We start from the raw sequence: 22,963 nt of genomic DNA on the forward strand, positions 1-22,963 counted from the left end.
AACTACCTCCATAATAGAGAAAAAACTATTTTAAAATCACCAGTAGAGCCTTTTTATTTTGGAAATTTATGAGGGGGAACATATTAAGTAACCATCAAGGCAGATTTGTTTTTCATTGTTTTGGACTTCAGGGGGCCCCCACTTTTATGATGATAGAGAATCTGGCCAAGTTCCAATACATTTGTTAATTGTTCCTGTGCTTTGATTTAGTATGCTCTAAGGTAGGTCCCTATAAATCCCTGCCTATAACATGAGGGAAGTGTGACACATAACATATAGATTAAAATGACCATGGAAAATAATGGCTATAGTACAGCCTTTGCACAGCAGGGAGAGCACATTAATACTTTATGTACCAAAAGTGAACAGAGCCTTGGTCGCATGCAACTACATGGTTTTCATTCTAAAGGACTGGAAGATATTTCTTTTTAATAACAATGGCCTCTAATATACTACTTTGGCCTGTTTTTCACATTCAAATGTTTTAGTTTTCTCTCCATGGAATAGGAGAGGGAAGTGGCTTGTTCTCAAATGTTCTGTAATGCTAGAGGGGGGCTAAATTCTAAATGGGTCCCTGGTGCGACACCATTGATGCTGGTGGACTTGCAGCTGAGAGTGATTTGGCCCAGTTCTGTGAGAACACCTGGGAAGCTTTCTGAAAGGAGTAAAACTGCTGGTCATTCTCTGGGCCTGGAGAAATGAAGGGCTTCATGCTACACTGGAGAAACCACCAAAGTGGAAGGGGAATGCCCAAAGTTTGTACTTGGGGAGTTTATTCCAGATTCTCGGGGGGGCAGAGGGGAGGGTTGGTTTTGCTCCCATTCAGAATGGGCACAGAGTTTGACATTTGAACACAGGTGATTCTTGTGGAGACCTTGTGCCTCTGCACTGGCCCTTACCTACTGTGCTTTCCGCTAGCATACTGCCCTCGCTCCCCTGACCTCTGCTGTGCTGTCATAGCCTGGCAGGAGGTGCACAGATGGGTTACTCCTGACTCAGCATTCACTCTTCTTGGTTTGGCATTGGGCTTGAGAGGGAAGAGGGTGGCAAAGCCCAGCCAGCCCCCTGCTCTAGCCTAGCCTTTCCCACATACAGAGCCTGAACGCTGTGATACACCTGCCATGTGTGCGGGTGGGGCATATCATGGAACAGTTGCTCCCCAACCCGTTCTGTGCCCTATGGGCCAGAATCCACAGGTCTAGGCTTCTCTTGGCTCCCTTCAGTAGAGATGGGAACACTTAGCCCTAAATTAGACAGCAAAAATGGCCTTTTTATGGGGCCGTTTCACAAATTGACTACCTTTTATCTAGCATGTTATCAAATATGGACTATACTTGATAGGGCAGGATATTTGCAGATGTTTCCAGGAGACATGTGGTAGGATCAGTCTTGATGAACATCCTCTCTGTACTGTACTAGGTAACGAACAGAAGCTTGACCAGGCTCTGATCACATTTCACACTCACCTACCTGAAACAATCAGCCTCCTCTGTGTGTCTGAAGATTGTTACAAGGTAAGAACTATCTCTGTCACAAGAATAATGTCTCAGTAATATATGGCGGGGAGAATGTTACAACAAAGCCTGAGTTATCTGAGAGACTCATTGGCTATGTTCCTACCCGTGATAGAACAAGGGTCCACAGCTGTTCTTATCTTGAGTAAACATGGTGAATGTCACAGGAGGTACAAATAACAAGCAATTTTGCTCATGCCTAATCCCCAGGCAAATGTAACAACAACCACCCTTTTACACGTTTTCCACATGCAAATCTTCCAAGTCAATACACCATCCAGCTCTCTGGGAGATGGAATAAAATATGTGCTGTGCAATCCATTTGTATTGATGCATCCAGCTATATAAGTTTGGAACCAAGGGGAGACATTCCAGCCCCAATCAGCATTTGGGAGATTTTTATTTTAAACCCATTATGTTTTTAAAATTGGAGAGCTACTCTGTAATGACAAGAAATTATGAAATAAAAGACCCACCCACATGGCAGAGCAAACCTAGTTAATGGATGCAGTATTTAAGCACATTTCAAGGGTTTCCCCTACAGTGGAGAAACTATCATAGAAACATATATATCATAGAATATCAGGGTTGGAATGGTCCTCAAGAGATCATCTAGTCCAACCCCCTGCTCAAAGCAGGACCAAGCAGCAGTTTTTGGCCCAGATCCCCAAATGGCCCTCTCAAGGATTGAACTCACAACCCTAGGTTTAGCAGACCAATGCTCAAACCACCAAGCTATCCCACCCCTGTTAGAAGACTGTTAAAACACAGTATCCTGCTGATGTAATTAAAGCATAGGTTGACCTTGTTCGTGTAGGAGTGTGAAAGAAACCCCTCCCTCCCTGAAGCAGGGGCGGCCCTAGACTAGCTGCCAGCAACTGGCGCCCTAGGTGAACCATGCAATCGGCACCCTCAACCCCAAACCTCAAGGGCAGATCTAGGCTGACGTTTTTGGTAAACTGGGAAACATTTTGCCCCTTTTTTCCTTTTAATGTTTTTTATGCTTTTTTTTTTTTTTAAAAAAACAGAGGCTTAATTATTAGGTTTGTCCGTCCGTCTGTCCAACCAATGTTTCTGAGATCAGATAAAATAGACACACAAACTTTTCATAACAGATTTGTACACGACCTAGATGATGATTCAGTCCGATTTCAAATATTAAATTAAAAATGTTAATTATAATTATTATTATTACAAATCCAAAATCCTCCATTAGGCTACCCTGCTTTAACTGCCATTACCACCACATCCAATATAGAAAGAAATAAGAAAATTCTTCAATGAACTTTAATCTGTATTTACAAAACACTCCGAATAAAAAAAACACTGCTTTTAAAACATGACTTTTCTTGCTTTAAGTTTTGAAAATTTAGTCACAAGTTCTTTTAGATCCAGTTTTCCAGCTATTTCATGCTCTATTGACATTGTGGCAAGTCCAACAAGTCTCCCTTGCTCCATTGTTGAACACAGATATGTTTTTATCAATTTTAACTTTGAGAAGCTATGTTCCCCACTAGCTACAGAAACTGGCAAAGTTAAAAGAATGCATAGAGCTATAAAAATGTTTGGAAAACTGTCTGAGAGTTTATTTTCATAAACAAACTTCAGTACTTCTTCAGGAGTGGAATGTTTCTTAAGTCCTCTTGAAAAAGCCTGATGCTCACTACACAAATCTGTAGCATCAATGTCTTTTGAATTTTCATAAGTCAATGCCAACTCCAGTTTTATACAAAATTATTTTATCTGTTTTGCTGTTTTCTTTTGCAAGCTGTGGATATCCTATAGAAAGCCAAATGCTGACTCTAGCTTCTGCATCTGTTGAAATCTTTCGTCAACCCAGTGAATAACAGTATCAAGGACTGCAAAGTAGAAATTCACTTTGAACCTTTGTTTTGGGTTCTGGGTGTGTGTCGGCCTTCATACAAAAACTGTGGTTTCTTTTGCCGAATGCGAACTGGCTCTGGTTCAAATTCTGTCAGAAAGTCTATTTCTTCAGCAAGCTCGAGAGAATCTACTGGTATTCTTTCGAACCCTTCATCACTTCTGAATTTCTCCAGAATATTTTTAGTTTGCTGCAGTTTTTGAATAGCAGAATGTATGTTCAAGTTCTTTTCCTGAAGCTGCTTACTAGTGAGGCTAATCTCAAAAAGGATATTATACCACAAAATGAGTCAAGTCACAAATTTGAACTTGGAAAGGCCATTTGCAAGAGCTTCTGCATCTGAACGTGCCATATTGACGGATGATCCAGTAAAGGTAGTATCATCAGAAATTTCAATTAGGGCATCATAAATGTTTCCAAGTTCATAGCGAAGAGATTTCAAAGCATCAGTGCGACTCTCCCATCTTGTCTGACTAAGTGGTTTCACAGTTAGAGAATTCACATGGCGAGTCAGAATCTCCCTACGGCGTGCTGAGCCTGAGAAAAACACATAAACACGTTACACCAGGCCAAAGAAACTGCTTGCCTCCAAACAGCATCTCGCAGCATCATTGACAACCAAATTCAGAGAATGTGCTCTGTAAGGAACGAAAAAGGCCCTAGGATTGATTTCCATCATTCTCCTTTGCACACCATTGTCTTTACCCTTCATATTACTCCCATTATTGTAGCCTTGGCCATGTAAGTTTTCAGCAGATAATGACATTGTTTCAGGCTCTTGTAGAATAGTTTCAGTCATAAATGCTCCAGTCATCTCCTTCAGTGGTACGAAACCCAAAAAATGTTCCTTTATGAGTACTTCAACGTTATCTTCATCTGCAGACTTTTCCCTATCCACAAAACGAATGACCATCGTCATTTGTTCAACATGACTCACATCTGGTGTACAGTCCAGTATTATTGAAAAGTATTTTGCAGAATGGGCAATTTTCTTTTTAATGGCATTTGCTATTATCAGTTCATTCTGCATATTTTTTTCTAAGTAATGAACCTGTGTTTCATGATCAGTTATTTTACGTAGATGCTCCTTCATGACTGGATCAAACAAAGTTGGTATTCAAAAAATTTTAAAAAGTTTCCATTACCTGGAGTGTATAAATTTTCATTTCTACCATGGCTGTGGAATGCTAAATTTTGCCCACCAAGAACTCTCACTAAAGTAATCAGATGCTCTAATATTTGTTGCCAATATTCTTCTTTTTCCTTGATCACACGTAAATTTTCTTCATTGATAGTTTTTCCTTTTTTCAATTGTAATTCAAGGTCTTTCCAATTTTGAAAATATTCCAAATGTTCTGTACTTCTTCATGTGAAGAGAAAATTGAAGATATGTTTTTGCAGTCCTTCAAATCATTTTCAGTAAGTGATGTACTAATTGCTTGATTTCTAAATAACTTGCAACAAAAGCAAAACACAGAGTCCTTCTACACTGAATATTGTAACCAGTTTCTATTAATTTCTTCCCCATTACTGAGTTTCCTCTTGTAATGCTGAGCAGATAATTTTCTTTTGTTTTCATCCTTAGGGAAGGGGAATTCATGAACTTGTTCGGGTCCATGTTCCATGAGAATTTGCCGCACACTCTCATCACATCTGAGCCATGAAGCTGGGTCCCCGTACTGTAACTTGTTTGTAACTTCCTCATCCTTTCTTCCTTCTACTTCATTTACTTCAATTTCTGCATGTGTCTCTGAAGGTGAATAAATTTTCTCCACTTCCATATCAGTCTGATGCTGTGAGTTGCCATCATCTTGAGTTTCCAAACTGCTTTTCTGTGGATGTGCGCTACTTTCATCTCGAAGTAGTATATCTTCATCTTGATGTTCCAAACTGCTTCCATGTAAATGCGAGCTAACCTCCTCTCCAAGTAAAATTCCTTCATCTGGATGCTGTGAACTGCTTCCATCTTTATTTGGATTAAAGAGAAGATATTTCAGGAAAGATCCCTGCTATTTTTCTTGGTCCTTTTCCTTCTCAGCCTTTCATTTGTGGTACTCCACTCCTGAGGGTTTTCTTCTTCCTCTTTCTGCCATGGGGTATTTGAATATTGTTATGTACTGTGCTCCTGACTGCAAGCATTATCGCGTTAAGGATGGCTGACACACCCACCACATAGCTGATGATTTAAACCACATTGCAGCCATCCCAACACGTCGTTTCACTGCTAAAAGGTTCAGTGATTAGTAACATACACTCACTTACCTATTAAAACAGTTAGTTACAGCATTTACATGGAAACAAAATGACCTTTTTCGACATGATAACCTGACACCGATTGTTTGGAAAGTTATCCCCTTCCTCGCGGTTACCCGCTTGGAGTGTGACATCATCACTTTCATAGTCTATTAAGCGTTAATGCTGTTACTTTTCTTTTATTGACCTTATTTATTACATGTGAACCAGTTATAACAAAGAAAAGTTCATAATTATACAGCCCAAAAATAACACTAAGGTTTAATAACACTTAAAGATACCCACATTTTGGATTTATAATGCTGAAAGTCGTTATTTTCCACAGCATTCGCTCAATTCTTAACCATCTACCTGCAACGTGTGTTAAAATGACCATTTGACGTGTATCAACTCGTGATATCTCCGCTCTACATGAATTTCTGGCTATGCGACCTTGATGTATATTCAAGTTAGGTGTCACTAGCATTGTAGCTTCTGCGGCTGGTGGATGTGTTTCATTGTGGCTGAGTTTTTGCTTATCAAAATTGCGGAGTGGGTCATCTTGACCCTACATCGCAAATCGAAAAAAATGTTGCTAAAATATTATTTATTTTTTGCAGTAAATAAAAGATTTGACATACTAATAAATTCTCAGAAATGTAGAGAAATGAATTATAATTCATATTCCCTCCGTACGCACACGGGAATTGAAACAATGACAGCTTCGTTATTTTATTTTTTCATCTTTTTCATGTTTTTTCATTTGATTTTTTTTCCCTCGAATTTGGCGTGCCATTTAATTTGGCACCCGAGGTGAACGCCTAGTTCGCCTATATGCATGGGCCGCCCCTGCCCTGAATGACATATAAGCTTTGCCGGCATAAGTGGTAGTGTGCACAGCACTTTGTCAGTGGGAAAACTTCTCTCACCAACACAGCTCCCACTGCTCGTGGAGGTGGTTTTATTATGTTGATGGCAGAGCTCTCTCCTGTCAGCACGAGCTGCACCGGTGCAGCTGTGCTGCTGTAAGCTCACGAGTGTAGACCTGGCCTTAAACATGTCTTAGCTGGGTCTCCAAACTAAGACAAGGTTCTGGTATAATTTAGGGATACAGTTAAAAACACGGGCCTGGTTTTCATAAAGGCTGAGCACCCACAACTCCAAATGAAGTCTGTGGGAGCTACAGGTATTCTACACTTCTAAAGATCAGGCCTATGGTTTGTTCCTATCTACACTGTACTGTGTGTTTTAAGATTCTTTGAAGGAGATAGCACAGCACCTATTGCAATTAGGCATATTAGATATTGCTTTCTCTGGAACCAAGCTTAAACACCACCCTTGCTCTAGTTTTAAGGTCACTGTTGATGAAGCCTTATATTCACAAACACCAGTCTTAATATGTTGTCTGTTTTAATGTATTGTGCCCTAAATTATTGGGTTTTGAGAACAGAATCTATTAGGAAGCTTAATGGAGCACCTCATTCCAATTATAAGAATGATAAAGAGATGCATTGGTGGGAGAAATTGAAATGCATAGAAGATGAATGTGTTAAATAGTTGCCGAAAATGAGGCAATAGCTTTAAATTAACCCTGTACATAGGAGTACCTTGCTACAGGATGGTGCAAAAATGTGGTGTCAAATTACAGAACAGAAGAAACAGGGGTTCAGTATGTAAATGACTAGAAAAGGTAGATAACAAAAATATACCCACAACTTTTGCACAAGCCAAAATCCTTCTCCAAGATAGCGTTCAAAGTGCTTTGGCCTTGGCTTTGCCTTGACTCTTACCACATTGGGCTACACCCTCTTATTTTGGCTTTTCCCCATCTCCTGACTGGAAGACTTTTGTATAGTAAATTGATATGGCAACATATTCATATATCAATGACCCTAGTTCAGTGTATCCAGAACTGCTGGATTTAAAAGCAGGGGTTTCTACTGCTAAACAAGCAGGTCCATTAGTTCCCATGGCAGTAGTGGATTCACAAACCTCTGTGCATGGTCTAACCACCGCTGGGAAACAGAGCCATGCTCTGTTGACAGAGATTGCTCTAAATTCCTTGCACATTCAGTATGGAGGAAGGTTGTGCAAGAAGTTGCTAAGCTTTTTGGCAGGCATGTGCCTAGTAGATATTAGAGATGGAAAAGACAAGAGCTGGTGGATTAATCTGCATTATATAATTTACTTGATAAATCTCCCTCTTTGTTGTTGTTGTGCACCAATTGTCCACAAACAACTGACATTTAATCATAATTTTCCATTTCATCATAATTTAATTAAAACTATTCATGGATATGTTCTGTGAATTATTCCTGTTCTGTAGGTCATTCACAAGCAAGAAGGCTGGTTATAGTCTGCCCATGAATTAGCAGGTGGAGTTAAAGACTTTTTAAAGTTGGCAATACAGAACTTCCTTGTTTTTGTGAGGATTTTACTTCAAGTTAATGGGCATTAAGAATGCATGGTCCTGCCCTGCCCTTGAGGGCTTCAGGTGTAATGGAGCTGAACTGGCATAACAAGGTCCATGTTATGGATCTGAAAACTGTCAGGTCATTCCCTGCCAGTGAACGACATGGGGGTGAAAAAAATGCATCTATGTAAATATATTAGTGCAAGGACCCCAGAACATCTTTAGAAGTGAATTTGGATATTGTACTAAAATGAGACTTCCTGTTGCATTTTTATTATTTGTATTTGGTTAATGGCAGCTGTCACTTGAAGAATAGGTTTGAGTAGCAGCCATGCTAGTCTGTATTCGCAAAAATAAAAGGAGTACTTGTGGCACCTTAGAGACTAACAAATTTATTTGAGCATAAGCTTTCGTGAGCTACAGCTCACTTCATCGGATGCATCCGATGAAGTGAGCTGTAGCTCACGAAAGCTTATGCTCAAATAAATTTGTTAGTCTCTAAGGTGCCACAGGTCCTCCTTTTCTTTTTGAAGAATAGGGTATGCCATAGACTGAGAGCAATATGTGGCTGACTTTACCTGTGTAAGCTCCAGAAAGTGAGAATTGGATGTTATGAAGATTCCAGAAAGCAAGTCTCACTCTGGAAGGGGCATCATTAGCACTTATGGGGGACTGGGTGGTTCAGGGTATTACTAATAGATAGGTCACTGGTTAGAATCCCATGCAGCTAAACAGAGATTAAAAATAGTCCCAATTTAATGGATATTTGATAGTCCCTGGTATAAGATGACTGTGTTTTGCTCTAGACCAGGGGGGTGGGCAAATTACGGTCTGGGGCCCATATCAGGCCCTTCAGAGGTTTTAATCCGGCCCTCAAGCTCCTGCCAGGGAGTGGGGTCGGGGGCTTGGCCTGCTCCACACATACCGTGGCTCCATGTGGCTCCCAGAAGTAGTGGCATGTTCCTCCTCTGGCTCCTACGCATAGGGGGAGCCAGGGGGCTCCGCATGCTGCCCCTGCCCCAAGTGCCACCCCCACTGCTCCCATTGGCTGGGAACCATGGCCAATGGGAGCTGCAGGGGTGGCGCCTGCGGCTGGGACAGCACACAGAACTGCCTGGCCACCCCTCCAAGTAGGAGACAGGAGGGACATGCCGCTGCTTCTTGGAGCTGCCTGAAGTAAGGGCCGCCCGGAGACTGCATCCCTGACCCCTTCCCATGCCCCTCACCCTCTGCCCCAGGCCTGGTCCCCCTCCTCCCCTCCAAACCCTTCAGTCCCAGCCCAGAGCACCCTCCTGCACTCCCAACCCCTCATCCCCACTCCAGAGCCCGCACCTCTAGCCAGAGCCCACACGCATACCCCAACCCCATGTCCCAGCCCAGAGCCCCTTCCTGCACCCTGAACTCCTCATTTATGGCCCCACCCCAGAGCCTGCACCCCCAGCTGGCACCCTCACCCCTTCCCACACCCCAAGCCCCAGTTTCATGCACATTCATGGCCCCCCATACAATTTCCATACCTAGATGTGGCCCTTGGGCCAAAAAGTTTGTGCACCCCTGTTCTAGACTGTAAACTTTCTGGTCCAGGGATTCTCTTATTTCTTCACTCTCTATAAATGTGTGAGCATTGGCAACACCGACATGCCTTGGGGGGTGGTCAGGAGCATGTTCAGCAAGGGAACATGAATCTTATGGGGTCTAGAATCTTATGTCCCGCGTATGTATGTTTGGCTTATGATGTTGGCCAAGATGCTCTGCAGGTGCTCAGGACCAGGAGTTACCTGAAGAAATGGCTGTGGAGTCCACAAAGTGCTAGGTTGTGTTCTGTTTGTTAGAAATCCCCAGTCTTCCCTTGCCCCCTTCCCTACCACCCCAAAATGAAACAGAAAACAGTGCCCCTACCGGAGATGACAGGAGCCTGGAGAGCACCTTTGAGTGTTTGATTCACAAATAATCCAAATAGGTTTAACCAGCTTTAATTTGGGCTTTGATCATATCTCCCCATTAAAGTAAATGGAAGGGATATTCATGGCTTTGCTACTGTGGCTAATGTTAACCTGGAGACACTTTACCGCTCTACCCCACCAAGAACAGACCTCTCTTCTTTCAGCAAAGAAGGGGAGATAGAATTTGCCACAGGATGTCCCCTTTGCTGCTGAAGTATGCTCCAGGAGCTAAGCTTTTCATTAAAAATGAATCCAGTGTAACTAATGCAACCTTATCTGCCTGACTCAGCAGACGCAGGGCAGGAAACAATAGCTCTGAAAGGTGTGAAATGCCCCATTCATCTCAACAAGGCATCAATTTTTGGAATGGAATAATGCCAATTTAAATGTCAATGTCATTAAGGCATACACAACAAGGTCAACAATGCAAGCTTAGCAGATAAAGCTTACACTTACCATAGGCATGGAATGGATAGGTCACGCTTTTCTTATGAGAGAAAGTTTCATGTTGATTGGCTTCTGACTCAGCCAATCACTGCATGGGGCCACTTTCAGACGGGGTCCCTCCCCCCAACCAGAGACCTCCTCAAAATTTGGATCTGTATTTGCCGTCAGATGCAGACAGAGCCCTGGTGTTTTTATCACTGTGCCACAGAATTTCAGAGCAGGTTTCAGTGGCTGCAGTCTCTGCTAGTCACTTGGTACCGTTGCACCTAGTCTGGGGCCAGGAGTTCCTGAAATACAGGTACTAATTTTGCCAGTGCATATGCAGCTAGGCTTTTAACAAAAGCCTCAATTCCTCAGAAACTGATGGGGCTGTAATGAAGTTCATTGTAACTTGGAGTCAATTCCAGCTGATTTTGAGCCCTATGGAAAACCTGTTGGAATGAAGTGCTTAGAAGGCTGGGATTTTTCACTGAGCTGTTCTACCCCCATACTATTTGTGAATGTACTCCACAAAATCAAAGAAAGGGTGCAGAGTACTCTCATCAGGTGAGATGAGCAGTGGAGGATGGTGTATTAAACCAGCAGACCAAGCACAGCTGTGTTTCAACAGCCAGTTATTGTGGGGGGTTTATTACATAAAGTTGGGACTGAGCAGCGGTGAGACCAACTGGAGGGAGGGAGAGAGGGGGAAGAAAGCTTGTGTGTGTTGATCATAAACAGCTGCTGCCTCTTCAAAAATTACTCAGCACTGTGTGCTGTTATGCCATAGTTCAGCTCTGTGGTTTAATTGCAATTAGCCTACCTCCTTCCTGTGGGCGGGGCTTATTCTATAAAGGGGCTGCCCAACTGAGGTTTGCTTTTGACTACTATTCTTCGATCAAATGGTGTTCCTGGTGTAGAGAAGAAGGTAGAGTTGAAAGAGAAAGGGGCAGGTGAAAGAAAAGGCAGAAGGAGGAATGATCCAAGTTTTGACAGAGTGTAGTTGTCACTACAAGCTACTCTCATTCTCTTTCTCAAGCAAGAAAAGAAAGTAAGGGAAGGAAATAAATGAAATTACAGGAAAATCTTCTGTTTGAGCTACCTCTGTGGGATATGAGAATATTAGGCATCTCCTTGTTCAGAATAGAAACCACTATAAGACATGTTAATGCTACAAAAATAGAAGAAATGTTTTAAAAATTAAATAACTAGTACAAGAAGATAGGTAGGAGCAACAGGGATACATTTAATAATCAAATATGATGTTACAAAAATAAGAACTGATTAGAGATGACCCGATGTTCTGTTTTTCCTCCTAAGCATCTCTGATTTTCAGTTTGTAGGTGAGATATCTAATATCCAAAAATTCCAATCTATTTACCATTATAAACAACAACGAAAAATTGACTGTGGTGACCTATAACAAAGTAATGCCCAATCCTACAAAGATGCAGGCATATGTTTAACTCTGAGTGTATGCAATCCCATTGTCTTCAGTGGGACTATTGCACATGTACAAATGTTTGCAAGGTGGGGTCGAAATACACAGGGATTATTTTACTCATCAAGGACATGCAACCATCCTATTAGTGTGCTGCCAGCTGGCCTGAGCAGACATCTGAGTATATGTGACTATATGGGGCAATGAGGCAATTTGGTTGCTGCCGAATTCTAATTCACTCACAGTCTGCCTGAAAGCGTTGCCAGACAAGGAGTAGCCTTTGTTCAATAAGCAGTGCTAGGTGAAAATAAAAGGGCCAAAAGTTCAGACCTAGGAGAACAATCACCATGTTAGGGAAGGAACTTTTTGAGGAACTGTGTTCTTGTACTTGCCCATCTCTTGGTGCCCCCCTTTACTTGTTGGTTTAGGAGCCTAGCTGCACAGTTTAATCTGTTGTTTGTGTGGGGTGGGGACTGTATTATAACAGGTTGGCCTTGTTTGAACATTGTTTATGGGCAAGCTTAAGCCCACAGGTAAAATACAGTTTGGTTCTATCTACACAGGCAAGAGACAACTGGTTAAAATTAAGGTCCCAGGAACAGTTACGATCCCTAATACTTGCCTGTTGTATGTGGTTTGTGAGGTTTCATTAACATTTTTAAAGTACTTTGAGATTCTTAGATGAAAGGCAGGTATCATTGTAGGTATGGCTTGAATTAGTGCTGTCTGCTTGTCCATGTATAGCCAAGGTTCATAAAAGGAGATTTAGAAAGCATAAATCCTCAAGTAGTTAAAGCAACCCCATTAATCTGAGGCAACTCCAGAGTTAGAGTTTTTTGAAAGCTTCACAGTGCTTTATAAACCATATCTGATACTCTCTGAAAGCTGAAAACTCACTCTCTCCCCTAGCAAGCCAGCTTTGATGCCAAGAACACTTAGAGCTAATTTTCTCTTCTTTGCCCTTGCCGTTGACCTCATTTACAGAGATGAAAGGAGAGAAAACAATTAGTTCACTGAGAAATTCTATTATGTGCAAGGGATGTGGACATTTGATCAATACTCTAGGGTTATGGTCTCAGCTAGAAGGGGATATTTGTCTCCGGATTGACTGATGCCCATTAGTCCCAGAAGTCTTTGCGAAGGAGTAAGATAGTGATCCAACCTTTTACTGCTGAAAATCTAAAATATACCATTTAATCTTCTCAAGTGGTGGGCTAGGATGGATTTTAAACCTAATTCATCATGCTGAGGAAGCATAAGGGCTAATTAGGGAAATGTGCCTGCAGTTTAACTAATTTTGTAAAAAGATAACCGATTATTTCTTTGTATGTTTGTGTCTATATTCTCTACCTCCCGCCATCCCCTTAAGATGCTAGCGAAAGTCCTAGTCCAATAAGATGGTCAGTGCAGGCTGGATCCTTCTACCTACCTGGAACAACATGGGCTTCAAGTTTGGAGCTGGTCGTGTTCTAGGAACCTACACGCTGCTGCCGTTCTGAAGATGTTCTGTCTGCTGCCCACCACAGCTCTCATTTTAGCCTTGTCAGTTAGCTCGCTTGTACCAATTCCAGACTGTCAAATATTTTGAATAAGCGATTCTTAAAATATTAAATATCGTGTTCAGAACCATAAACTGTAGCGGTCACACATGTACTCTTCTTTCAGCTACTTTCAAGTTACAGTAATTTACTGTCTTTTTAAGATGGGACAGAAATCAGCTGCACACAAGATAACAAAGAGGTTATTTCGCTGCATTATCTTACCTCCCTCCATCTCCTTAATATGCTGCCGTAAACTTAATCTGATGAGCTGATCTGTGCAGGCTGGATAGTTCCATCCACATGGAAAAACATGGCCTTCAGCACATCTGTTAACAGGCAGTAAAGGTTGAATGAATCAGCGTTCCATTTTCCAACTCTTAAGCAGAGACATAGCTGGCCCACAATTGTATAGCTTGTCATGTTGTTAAAATCTCATTGAATTGAGCATCAAGGTCAAGACTGTGTGACTCTGCAGACTCCCTATTCAAGTCAGTTGGGTGGGTGAAATGGCCCTGGCTCCTTTTTAAATTGACACTTCATTGAGGCACTGTATGTGTGTATTGGGGTTTCAGGGTGCAATAGAGTTATCGTCTTTGAGGCTACTGTTGTCTGTATGGGAGACGGTTTTCTGCAGGGCTAGACGCAAGGGTAGCTGTGAGTCAGCTGCATTGTTGAAGGCTCTTTGAAAAACAGAAGTGTTAAATACTGTGCAAAGCAGCAAAGGTAGGGCAAAGACACCAAAATTGTGGGTCTGATTTTTTTTTAACAGGATCTATGCAAATAATTTCCAATGAATGAAGCGCTGATGCTGTTATAAGAAAAGGGTTAAATCAACATAACACCCCTATGAAATGTACAGAAGGATGGCTGGTGATATTAATCATAATCAGCACTTCCTATACTAATGCACTTTAAGCACATTTATTAATTTCATGCCACTAGCAGCCTCCAGGAACAGATGATTTACCAGATTGAGTAAGACAGTTGGTCCTTAGAGTCAGTCATCCTGCCTCCAGAAGTGGCCTATGTCTGATGTGACAGAGAACAGATATTTTGCATTTGAATAGCACCTTCCATCCATAATGTATACCTCACAGCAACCCTAATAGGTGGTAATGAGCCGTGTTTACAGAAGGGGAAATAAGCATGGAAAAGTTAAATGACCTGCATAAGGTAACCCAAGCTAGTCAGTGGCAGAGCTGGCAAAAGTGCTGAAAACCCCTGGTTAACCTTATCTTTGCATGTATGCCTACACTTGTTATCAAGCACCAGAGCTGCTGCTGTGGGGCTGTGCAGAGGGATGGCCAAGAAACAACGCAGCTTCTGGATATAACCATTTTGTTGGGGCTGGGGGCTTCTTTCAAAGAGCCGTTTTGCAATGCTGCTCCCCTTTCTGGTCATTCAGTGTGTTCTCCTGAGCATTATCGTCACCACACATGTATATGGAGTGTACGAGGAGCCACCCACACTGCCACTCTGGGATTTGTAGCACGCTAGCTCGATCAAAGCTAGCACATGTCTGAGCTGGAAATTACATACCCTAAGTATCTGTGCAATGCTCAGCTCAAAGGGGGTCTTGATCTCAGATTGGAGGGGTCTCAGCACTGCTGTAATGTAAAAAATTAAAAGCTTCAAAGTTACTGGCCAGCTCTTTTAGCTTTGATTTTTTTCCCTTTCCGTCCCCCACACCTCAAAGATTAGACTGGCTAAATGGGGAATAAAGATTGGTTTATTATTGTTTCTTTTTATAAGAGCTGCCATACTGGGTCAGACCATGGTCCATCTTGCCCTGTATCCTGTCTCTGATAGAGCCCATACTGGAACTTCAGGGGGGTATACTGAACAGGGAAATTATGGAGTGATCCACCCAGTCTTCTACACCAGCTTCTGGTAGTTATAGGTTTAGAGTTGCCCTGAGCTTGAGTTTGTGTCCCTGTCCATCGTGGCTAATAGCCAGTGATGGACCTGTCTTCCATGAACTTATGCAGGTTTTTTTTGTAACCCATTTGTACTTCTGGGCATCACAACATCCCATGGCAATGAGTTCCACAGGTTAGTCGTGCATTGTGTGGAAAAGTATTTCCTTTTGTTTGCGTATTACTTTCATTGGGTGACCCCCAGTTTTTGTATTGTTTAAAAGGGTAAATAGCACATCTCTATTCACTTCTCCCAAGCCAGTCATGATTTTACAGTGATCTATCATATCACCCCCTTTGTCATCTCTTTTCTTAGTGGAACAGCTCAGTCTCTCCTCCTGTGGAAGCTGCTCTGTATCCTTGATCATCTTTATTGCCCTTCTCCGAACCTTTTCCAGTTCCACTATATCCTTTTTGAGATGGGGTGACCAGGAATGGACACAGTGTTCCATTTGCATTGTGGGGGCGAGGGCCTCTCAGAGCTACATTGTACTCAGTGCACTAGAGGATGGCCTTTGTCCCAAAGAGTTTACAGTCTCAGTTTGTAGATACTCGCTGAATTAAAAATCAACTCTGCAGGAAAAACAAAGCTGGTGAGACTGGACACACAGGTCTTTTCTCGAAATGGGACAAACTCCCAGTGCAGGCAAGGAACATAGGATTTCATGGAGAGGCAGTGGGCTCAGAAGTGCCAGTTGTAATTAAGAGTTTAAGACAGAGGGTTGGGGGGAAGACCACCACAATGGATTAATAGTATGAGGTCATCTAATCTCGTGCACTGTTAGGCCATTATTTCTTTGCTCAGGAAATCATGTTTTTAAAATATGTTGGAAAATGGTTCAAATGCTGTTGCGGCCTGTGTTAATCCCAGGAGCCAATTTGTAATGCCCTTGGTTAGAAACTGTGCTTGAAACTACAACAGACCTAGGGCTTGTCCACACTTGTGATTTTGAACCAATTTTTGCATGGATTTGCAAATAACTGTTCACATTTTTGCACTGCGTCTACACTGCAATTGAAGGTGTGCTTGCAACTCAGGTAGGCATACCCATGTTAGTCTAGCTAGCACGTGTACAAATAGTAGTGAAGACACAGCATGCGGGCTTCAGTGTGAGACATCAGTGCGAGTGCATACTCTGGTTCTCTGAGAGGCCCATATTGTCTTTCCTGTTGCTTTAATTTACCTAGCATGGATAAAAGTTAGTGCAGGTATGTAGGTCTGTACCTTCACTTGCAGCATAGACACATCCTAGAGTTCCATGGTCAGACTCTAGAGAGAGGCTAGGGCCCTGTCAAGGTTCCTCCCCCACTCTGAACTCTAGGGTATAGATGTGGGGACCTGCATGAAAAAACCCTCCTAAGCTTATCTTTACCAGCTTAGGTCAAAACTTCCCCAAGGTACAAAATATTCCCCCCGTTGTCCTTGGACTGGCCGCTACCACCACCAAACTAATACTGGTTACTGGGGAAGAGCTGTTTGGACGCGTCTTTCCCCCCAGTTACTTCCCAAAACCTTGCACCCCACTTCCTGGACAAGGTTTGGTAAAAAGCCTCACCAATTTGCCTAGGTGACTACAGACCCAGACCCTTGGATCTTAAGAACAATGAACAATCCTCCCAACACTTGCACCCCCCCTTTCCTGGGAAATGTTGGATAAAAAGCCTCACCAATTTGCATAGGTGACCACAGACCCAAACCCTTGGATCTGAGAACAATGAAAAAGCATTCAGTTTTTTACAAGAAGACTTTTAATAAAAATAGAAGTAAATAGAAATAAAGAAGTCCCCCCTGTAAAATCAGGATGGTAGATATCTTACAGGGTAATTAGATTCAAAAACATAGAGAACCCCTCTAGGCAAAACCTTAAGTTACAAAAAAGATACACAGACAGAAATAGTTATTCTATTCAGCACAATTCTTTCTCAGCCACTTAAAGAAATCATAATCTAACACATACCTAGCTAGATTACTTACTAAAAGTTCTAAGACTCCATTCCTGTTCTGTCCCTGGCAAGAGCAGCATACAGACAGACACAGACCCTTTGTTTCTCTCCCTCCTCCCAGCTTTTGAAAGTATCTTGTCTCCTCATTGGTCATTTTGGTCAGGTGCCAGCGAGGTTACCTTTAGCTTCTTAACCCTTTACAGGAGAGAGGAGCTTTCCCCTGGCCAGGAGGGATTTCAAAGGGGTTTACCCTTCCCTTTATATTTATGACAGGCCCTTTGAAACAGATTGCTACTTAAAACATGGACTAAGACCATGTCTACACACACAAGTTGTATAGCTTTAACTATACTGGTGTAGTTAAAATGGTATAGTCCCTCCCACTGTGGAGGCTTATTCTCGTAGTGGGAGGGGAATAAGTTATACTGGTATAAGGCAATATTACAAGGGGGAAAGGCAAAAGAAAATGCCTGATTGCTTTCTTTTGGGTACATGATGTCAGTCGCCTCTCCCTCCGTGAAAGCAATGGCAGACAATTGTTTTGCGCCCTTTTTCCATGCGGGCGCCATACTGCTTTCAGCAGATGGTGCAGTAGGACTGCTAACCTTCGTCATCGAACAACTGCTTCCACTGCCACACTGCTCTCCTGCTCTGGCAACAGACAGTGCAGTAGGTTGGAAAAACCCATCTTCCTACCACCGCTTCCGCTGCCACTCTGCTCTCCTGGTGGTCTCGCAGGTCCTTGATATCACCATGGTCATCCGCCGCAACTTTGCTCTCCTGCTCTTGTCTCGCTATACCATGGCAAGCATGCAGCCTGCTCAGCTCTTGTGTCCTGGCAGCAGATGGTGCAGTAGGTCTGCAAAACTGGTTGTCCAACCACCGCTTCCCCTACAGCTCTGCTCTCCTGCAGACCACGGCTTACCACTGCAAGTATGGAGCCCGCTCAGATCACCTCAGCAGTTATGAGCATTGTAAACACCTCGCACATTATTATGCAGTATGTGCAGAACCAGAACCTGCAAAAGCAGGCGAGGAGGTGAAGGCAGTGCGGTGAAGAGAGTGATGAGGACATGGACACGGACTTCTCTCAAAGCACGGGCCCTGGCAATTTGGACATCATGGTGTATAGTTTTAACTATACTGGTGTAGTTGGACATCATGGGGCAGATTCATGCCGTGGAACACCAATTCTGGGCCCGCGAAACAAGCACAGACATGTTGTTGCAGGTCTGGGATGATTCCCAGTGGTTGCGAAACTTTTGCATGCATTTCATGGAACTTTGTGACTTGCTTTTCCCTGCCCTGAAGTACAAGAATACCAAGATGAGAGCAGCCCTCACAGTTCACAAGCGAGTGGCGATAGCCCTCTGGAAGCTTGCAACTCCAGACAGCTACCGGTCAGTTGGGAATCAATTTGGAGTGGGCAAATCTACTGTGGGGGCTGCTGTGATCCAAGTAGCCAACGCAATCACTGAGCTCCTGCTATCAAGGGTAGTGATTCTGGGAAATGTGCAGGTCATAGTGGATGGCTTTGCTGCAATGGGATTCCCTAAATGTGGTGGGGTGATAGACGGAATGCATATCCCTATCTTGGGACTGGAGCACCAAGGCAGCCAGTACATAAACCGCAAGGGGTACTTTTCAATGGTGCTTCAAGCACTGGTGGATCACAAGGGACGTTTCACCAACATCAACGTGGGATGGCTGGGAAAGGTACATGGCGCTCGCATCTTCAGGAACTCTGGTCTGTCTGAAGAGCTGCAGCAAGGGACTTACTTTCCAGACCAGAAAATAACCGTTGGGGTTGCTGAAATGCCTATAGTTATCTTTGGGGACCCAGCCTACCCGTTAATGCCCTGGCTCATGAAGTCAAACACAGGCACCCTGGACAGTAGTCAGGAGCTGTTCAACTATAGGCTGAACAAGCGCAGAATGGTGGTAGAATGTGCATTTGGACGTTTAAAAGCACGCTTGCGCAGTTTACTGACTTGGTCAGACCTCAGTGAAACCAATATTCCCATTGTTATTGCTGCTTGCTGTGTGCTCCACAATATCTGTGAGAGTAGGGGGGAGATATTTATGGCAGGGTGGGAGGTTGAGGCAAATTGCCTGGCCGCTGATTACGTGCAGCCAGACACCAGGGCGGTTAGAAGAGCACAGCAGGGCGCGCTGAGAATCAGAGAAGCTTTTGAAAACCAGTTTCATGGCTGGCCAGGCTATGGTGTGACAGTTCTGTTTGTTTCTCCTTGCCCTTGGTTCACTCTACTTCCCTCTAAACCAACCACCCTGCCCTCCCCTCCCACCTTCGATCACCACTTGCAGAGGCAATAAAGTCATTGTTTCAAATTCATGCATTCTTTATTAATTTGTCACACAAATAGGGGGATAACTGCCAAGGTAGCCTGGGAGGGGTGGGGTGGGGGAGGAGGGAAGGACAAGGCCACACTGCACTTCAAAACATCTTGAATGCCAGCTGTCTGTTGCTTGGGCAGTCCTCTGGGGTGGAGTGGCTGGGTGCCCGGAGCGCCCCTCCCCCCTGCGTTCTTGGGCGTCTGGATGAGGAGGCTATGGAACTTGGGGAGGAGGGCGGTTGATTACACAGGGTCTGCAGTGGCGGTCTGTGCCTTTTCTGCACCTCAACCATACTCCGGAGCATATCCGTTTGATCCTCCAGTAGCTTCAGCATTGCATCCTGCTTCCTCTCATGCTGCTGCCACCTCTCCTGTTGCTCCAGCCATCTATTCTCCCATGCATCCCTCCTGTATTTAAAAAGACATATTGGCCTTTCAAAAGGAGGGGCTGATGTTTTTGGGTTAACGGGCAGCACAAACCCAACGAACCCCCCCCGTTCCCAATTCTCTGGGATGAGCACTTCACCCCTCCCCCTAACGTGTGGCTAACAGTGGGGATGATTTCTTTTCAGCCACAGGCAAACAGCCCAGCAGGAACGGCCACCTCTGAATGTCCCCTTAATAAAATTCCCCTATTTCAACCAGGTGACTATGAATGATATCACTGTCCTGAGGATAACACAAGAGATAAAGAACGGATGTTGCTTGAATGCCAGCAAATGCTGCCATGCTTTCTTATGCAATGATTCCAGACTATGTGCTACTGGCCTGGCATGGTAAAGTGTCCTACCATGGAGGACACAATAAGGCTGCCCACCTGAGAAACCTTTTGAAAAGGCTTTGGGAGTACCTCCAGGAGAGCTGCATGGAGATGTCCTGCTCCGTCCCCAGACACATTAACAGACTTTTCCAGTAGCTGTACTGGCCGCGGATGCATCCCAAGTCATCAGGACAAATTAACCATTAAACACCCTTGGTTTTAAACCGTGTATTATATTTACAAAGGTATACTCACCAGAGGTGCCTTCTCTGCCTTCAAGGTCTGGGAGCCTGGGTTGGGAGGGTACTGTCTCCAGGGTGATCAACAGTTTCTGGCTGTCAGTGAGAACGGTTTCTCCGCTTGCTGGTGTGCACTATCTTCAACCACCACCTCCTCCTCCTCGTCTTTCTCTTCCCCAAAATCCTCATCCCTGTTGCTTGAGACTCCCTTGCAGGAGTCCACGAACAGGGGTGGGGTAGTTATAGGGGCACCCCCTAGAATTGCATGCAACTCATCATAAAAGTGGCATGTCTGGGGGTCTGACCCTGAGTGGGTGTTTACCTCTTTGGTTTTTTGGTAGGCTTGCCTGAGCTCCTTAAGTTTCATGCAGCACTGCTGCGGGTCCCTGTTATAGCCTCTGTCCTTCGTGCCCTTGGAGATTTTTTCAAATATTTTGGCATTTCGTCTTTTGGAACAGAGTTCTGATAGCACGGATTCTTCTCCCCATACAGCGATCAGATCCAGTACCTCCTGTTCGGTCCATGCTGGAGCTCTTTCGCGACTCTGGGACTCCATCATGGTCACCTCTGCTGATGAGATCTGCACAGTCACCTGTGCTGATCAGCTTGCCACGCTGGCCAAACAGGAAATTAAATTCAAAAGTTTGCAGGGCTTTTCCTGTCTACCTGGCCAGTGCATCCGAGTTGAGAGTGCTGTCCAAAGCAGTCACAATGGAGTACTCTGGGATAGCTCCCTGAGGTCAATACCATCGAATTGCATCCACACTACCCCAAATTCGACCCTGTGATGTCGATTTAAGCACTAATCGCCTTGTCGGTGAGGAGTACAGAAATTGATTTTAAGAGCCCATTAAGTCGACAAAAATGGCTTCATTGTGTGGATGGGTACAAGGTTAAATCGATCGAACACTGCTAAATTCGATCTAAACTCGTAGTGTAGACCAGGGCTTAGGCTTAGCTGACCTAGATGTGTCAGGGGTGTGAAAAAACCATACCCCTGACTAACATAGCAATGCTGAGTCCTAACCTCCAATGTAGACGCAACTATGTGGACAGAAGAATGCTTCTGTTGGTGTAGCTACTATCGCTCAGGGAGGTGATTTTCCTACTTGGATGGAAAAACCCCTTTGGGTAGTGGCATAATTTTCATAGTGTAGACACAGCCTTCATGCTTAAATGGCCCTAATTAAGGGCTGGGCTACACTGAAAAGTTACATTGTAAAAAATCCACACTCCTGAGACATCTAGTTAAACTGACCTAACCCCAGTGTAGACAGCCCTTAAGCCTGAAGAATTCCTGTATCGACCTAGCTACTGTCTCTCGGGAAGGTGGATTACCTATGACGATGGGAAAAACTCTTCTGTTGTAATAAGTGCTGCTGTAGCATTTAAAGTATAGATATAGCCTAAATTGTGAAATCACCTCAGGGAGGTGAACTGGGCATCTTTGCTGCTGCTCTTGTTTGCCTAGATCCTGTTTTTTCCATAGTGGGTCAACTAGGCAGCAGCACATGCGGTACTGTTGTGAAAGCTGCTTGCAGTGGAAAAAGCTGGGAGCGGTTTTTGTAACGAAATCTCAGGCCTGGTCTATGCACTGTTTTTGTACCACTATAACTGTTTAGGTTAGGGGTGTGATGCTTTTACTAAATTTCGAATGCTGTGAATATAGAAGCAAGAGGGCTGTTGGAAGTTGCGGAATCATCCAAATTCTTGTTCTTTTCTGAGTTTGAGAGTGAGAGTTTTTGCTCCTGTGAACAGTTACCTTCAAAAGGAATTAATGCACCTTGCTAAAGGAGTTGAATTGATTACTGTTGCCTGTGAAAAACTGCAACAAAAGACAGGTTTCAGAGTAGCAGCCGTGTTAGTCTGTATTCGCAAAAAGAAAAGGAGGACTTGTGGCACCTTAGAGACTAACCAATTTATTAGAGCATAAGCTTTCGTGAGCTACAGCTCACTTCCTCAGATGCATATCGTGGAAACTGCAGCAGGCTTTATATATACACAGAGAATATGAAACAATACCTATTCCCACCCCACTGTCCTGCTGGTAATAGCTTATCTAAAGTGATTTCCAGCACAAATCCAGGTTTTCTCACCCTCCACCCCCCCACACAAATTCACTCTCCTGCTGGTGATAGCCCATCCAAAGTGACAACTCTTTACACAATGTGCATGACAATCAAGCTGGGCTATTTCCTGCATAAATCCAGGTTCTCACATCCCCCCCACCCCCATACACACACAAACTCACTCTCCTGCTGGTAATAGCTCATCCAAACTGACCACTCTTCAAGTTAAAATCCAAGTTAAACCAGAACATCTGGGGGGGGGGGGGTAGGAAAAAACAAGAGGAAACAG

The 22,963-nt window shown here is 43.7% G+C and overlaps 1 protein-coding gene across 1 annotated transcript in view; it reads left to right on the forward strand.

Moving 5' to 3' along the window:
- Positions 1-10,523: 10,523 nt before the first annotated feature.
- Positions 10,524-22,963, forward strand: part of LOC311523237 (uncharacterized protein) — a gene marked incomplete at its 5' end in the record, with an annotated part of 104,328 nt that continues 91,888 nt past the window's right edge. Inside the window, one exon of the mRNA XM_084633011.1 lies at positions 10,524-10,729. Within this exon, the coding sequence (XP_084489137.1) occupies positions 10,524-10,729 (206 nt within the window). The remainder of the gene's footprint in view (positions 10,730-22,963) is intronic.

The sequence above is a fragment of the Lepidochelys olivacea genome, assembly GCF_965140295.1.
Source record: "Lepidochelys olivacea isolate rLepOli2 genome assembly, chromosome: 7".
Taxonomy (NCBI): Eukaryota; Metazoa; Chordata; order Testudines; family Cheloniidae; genus Lepidochelys; species Lepidochelys olivacea.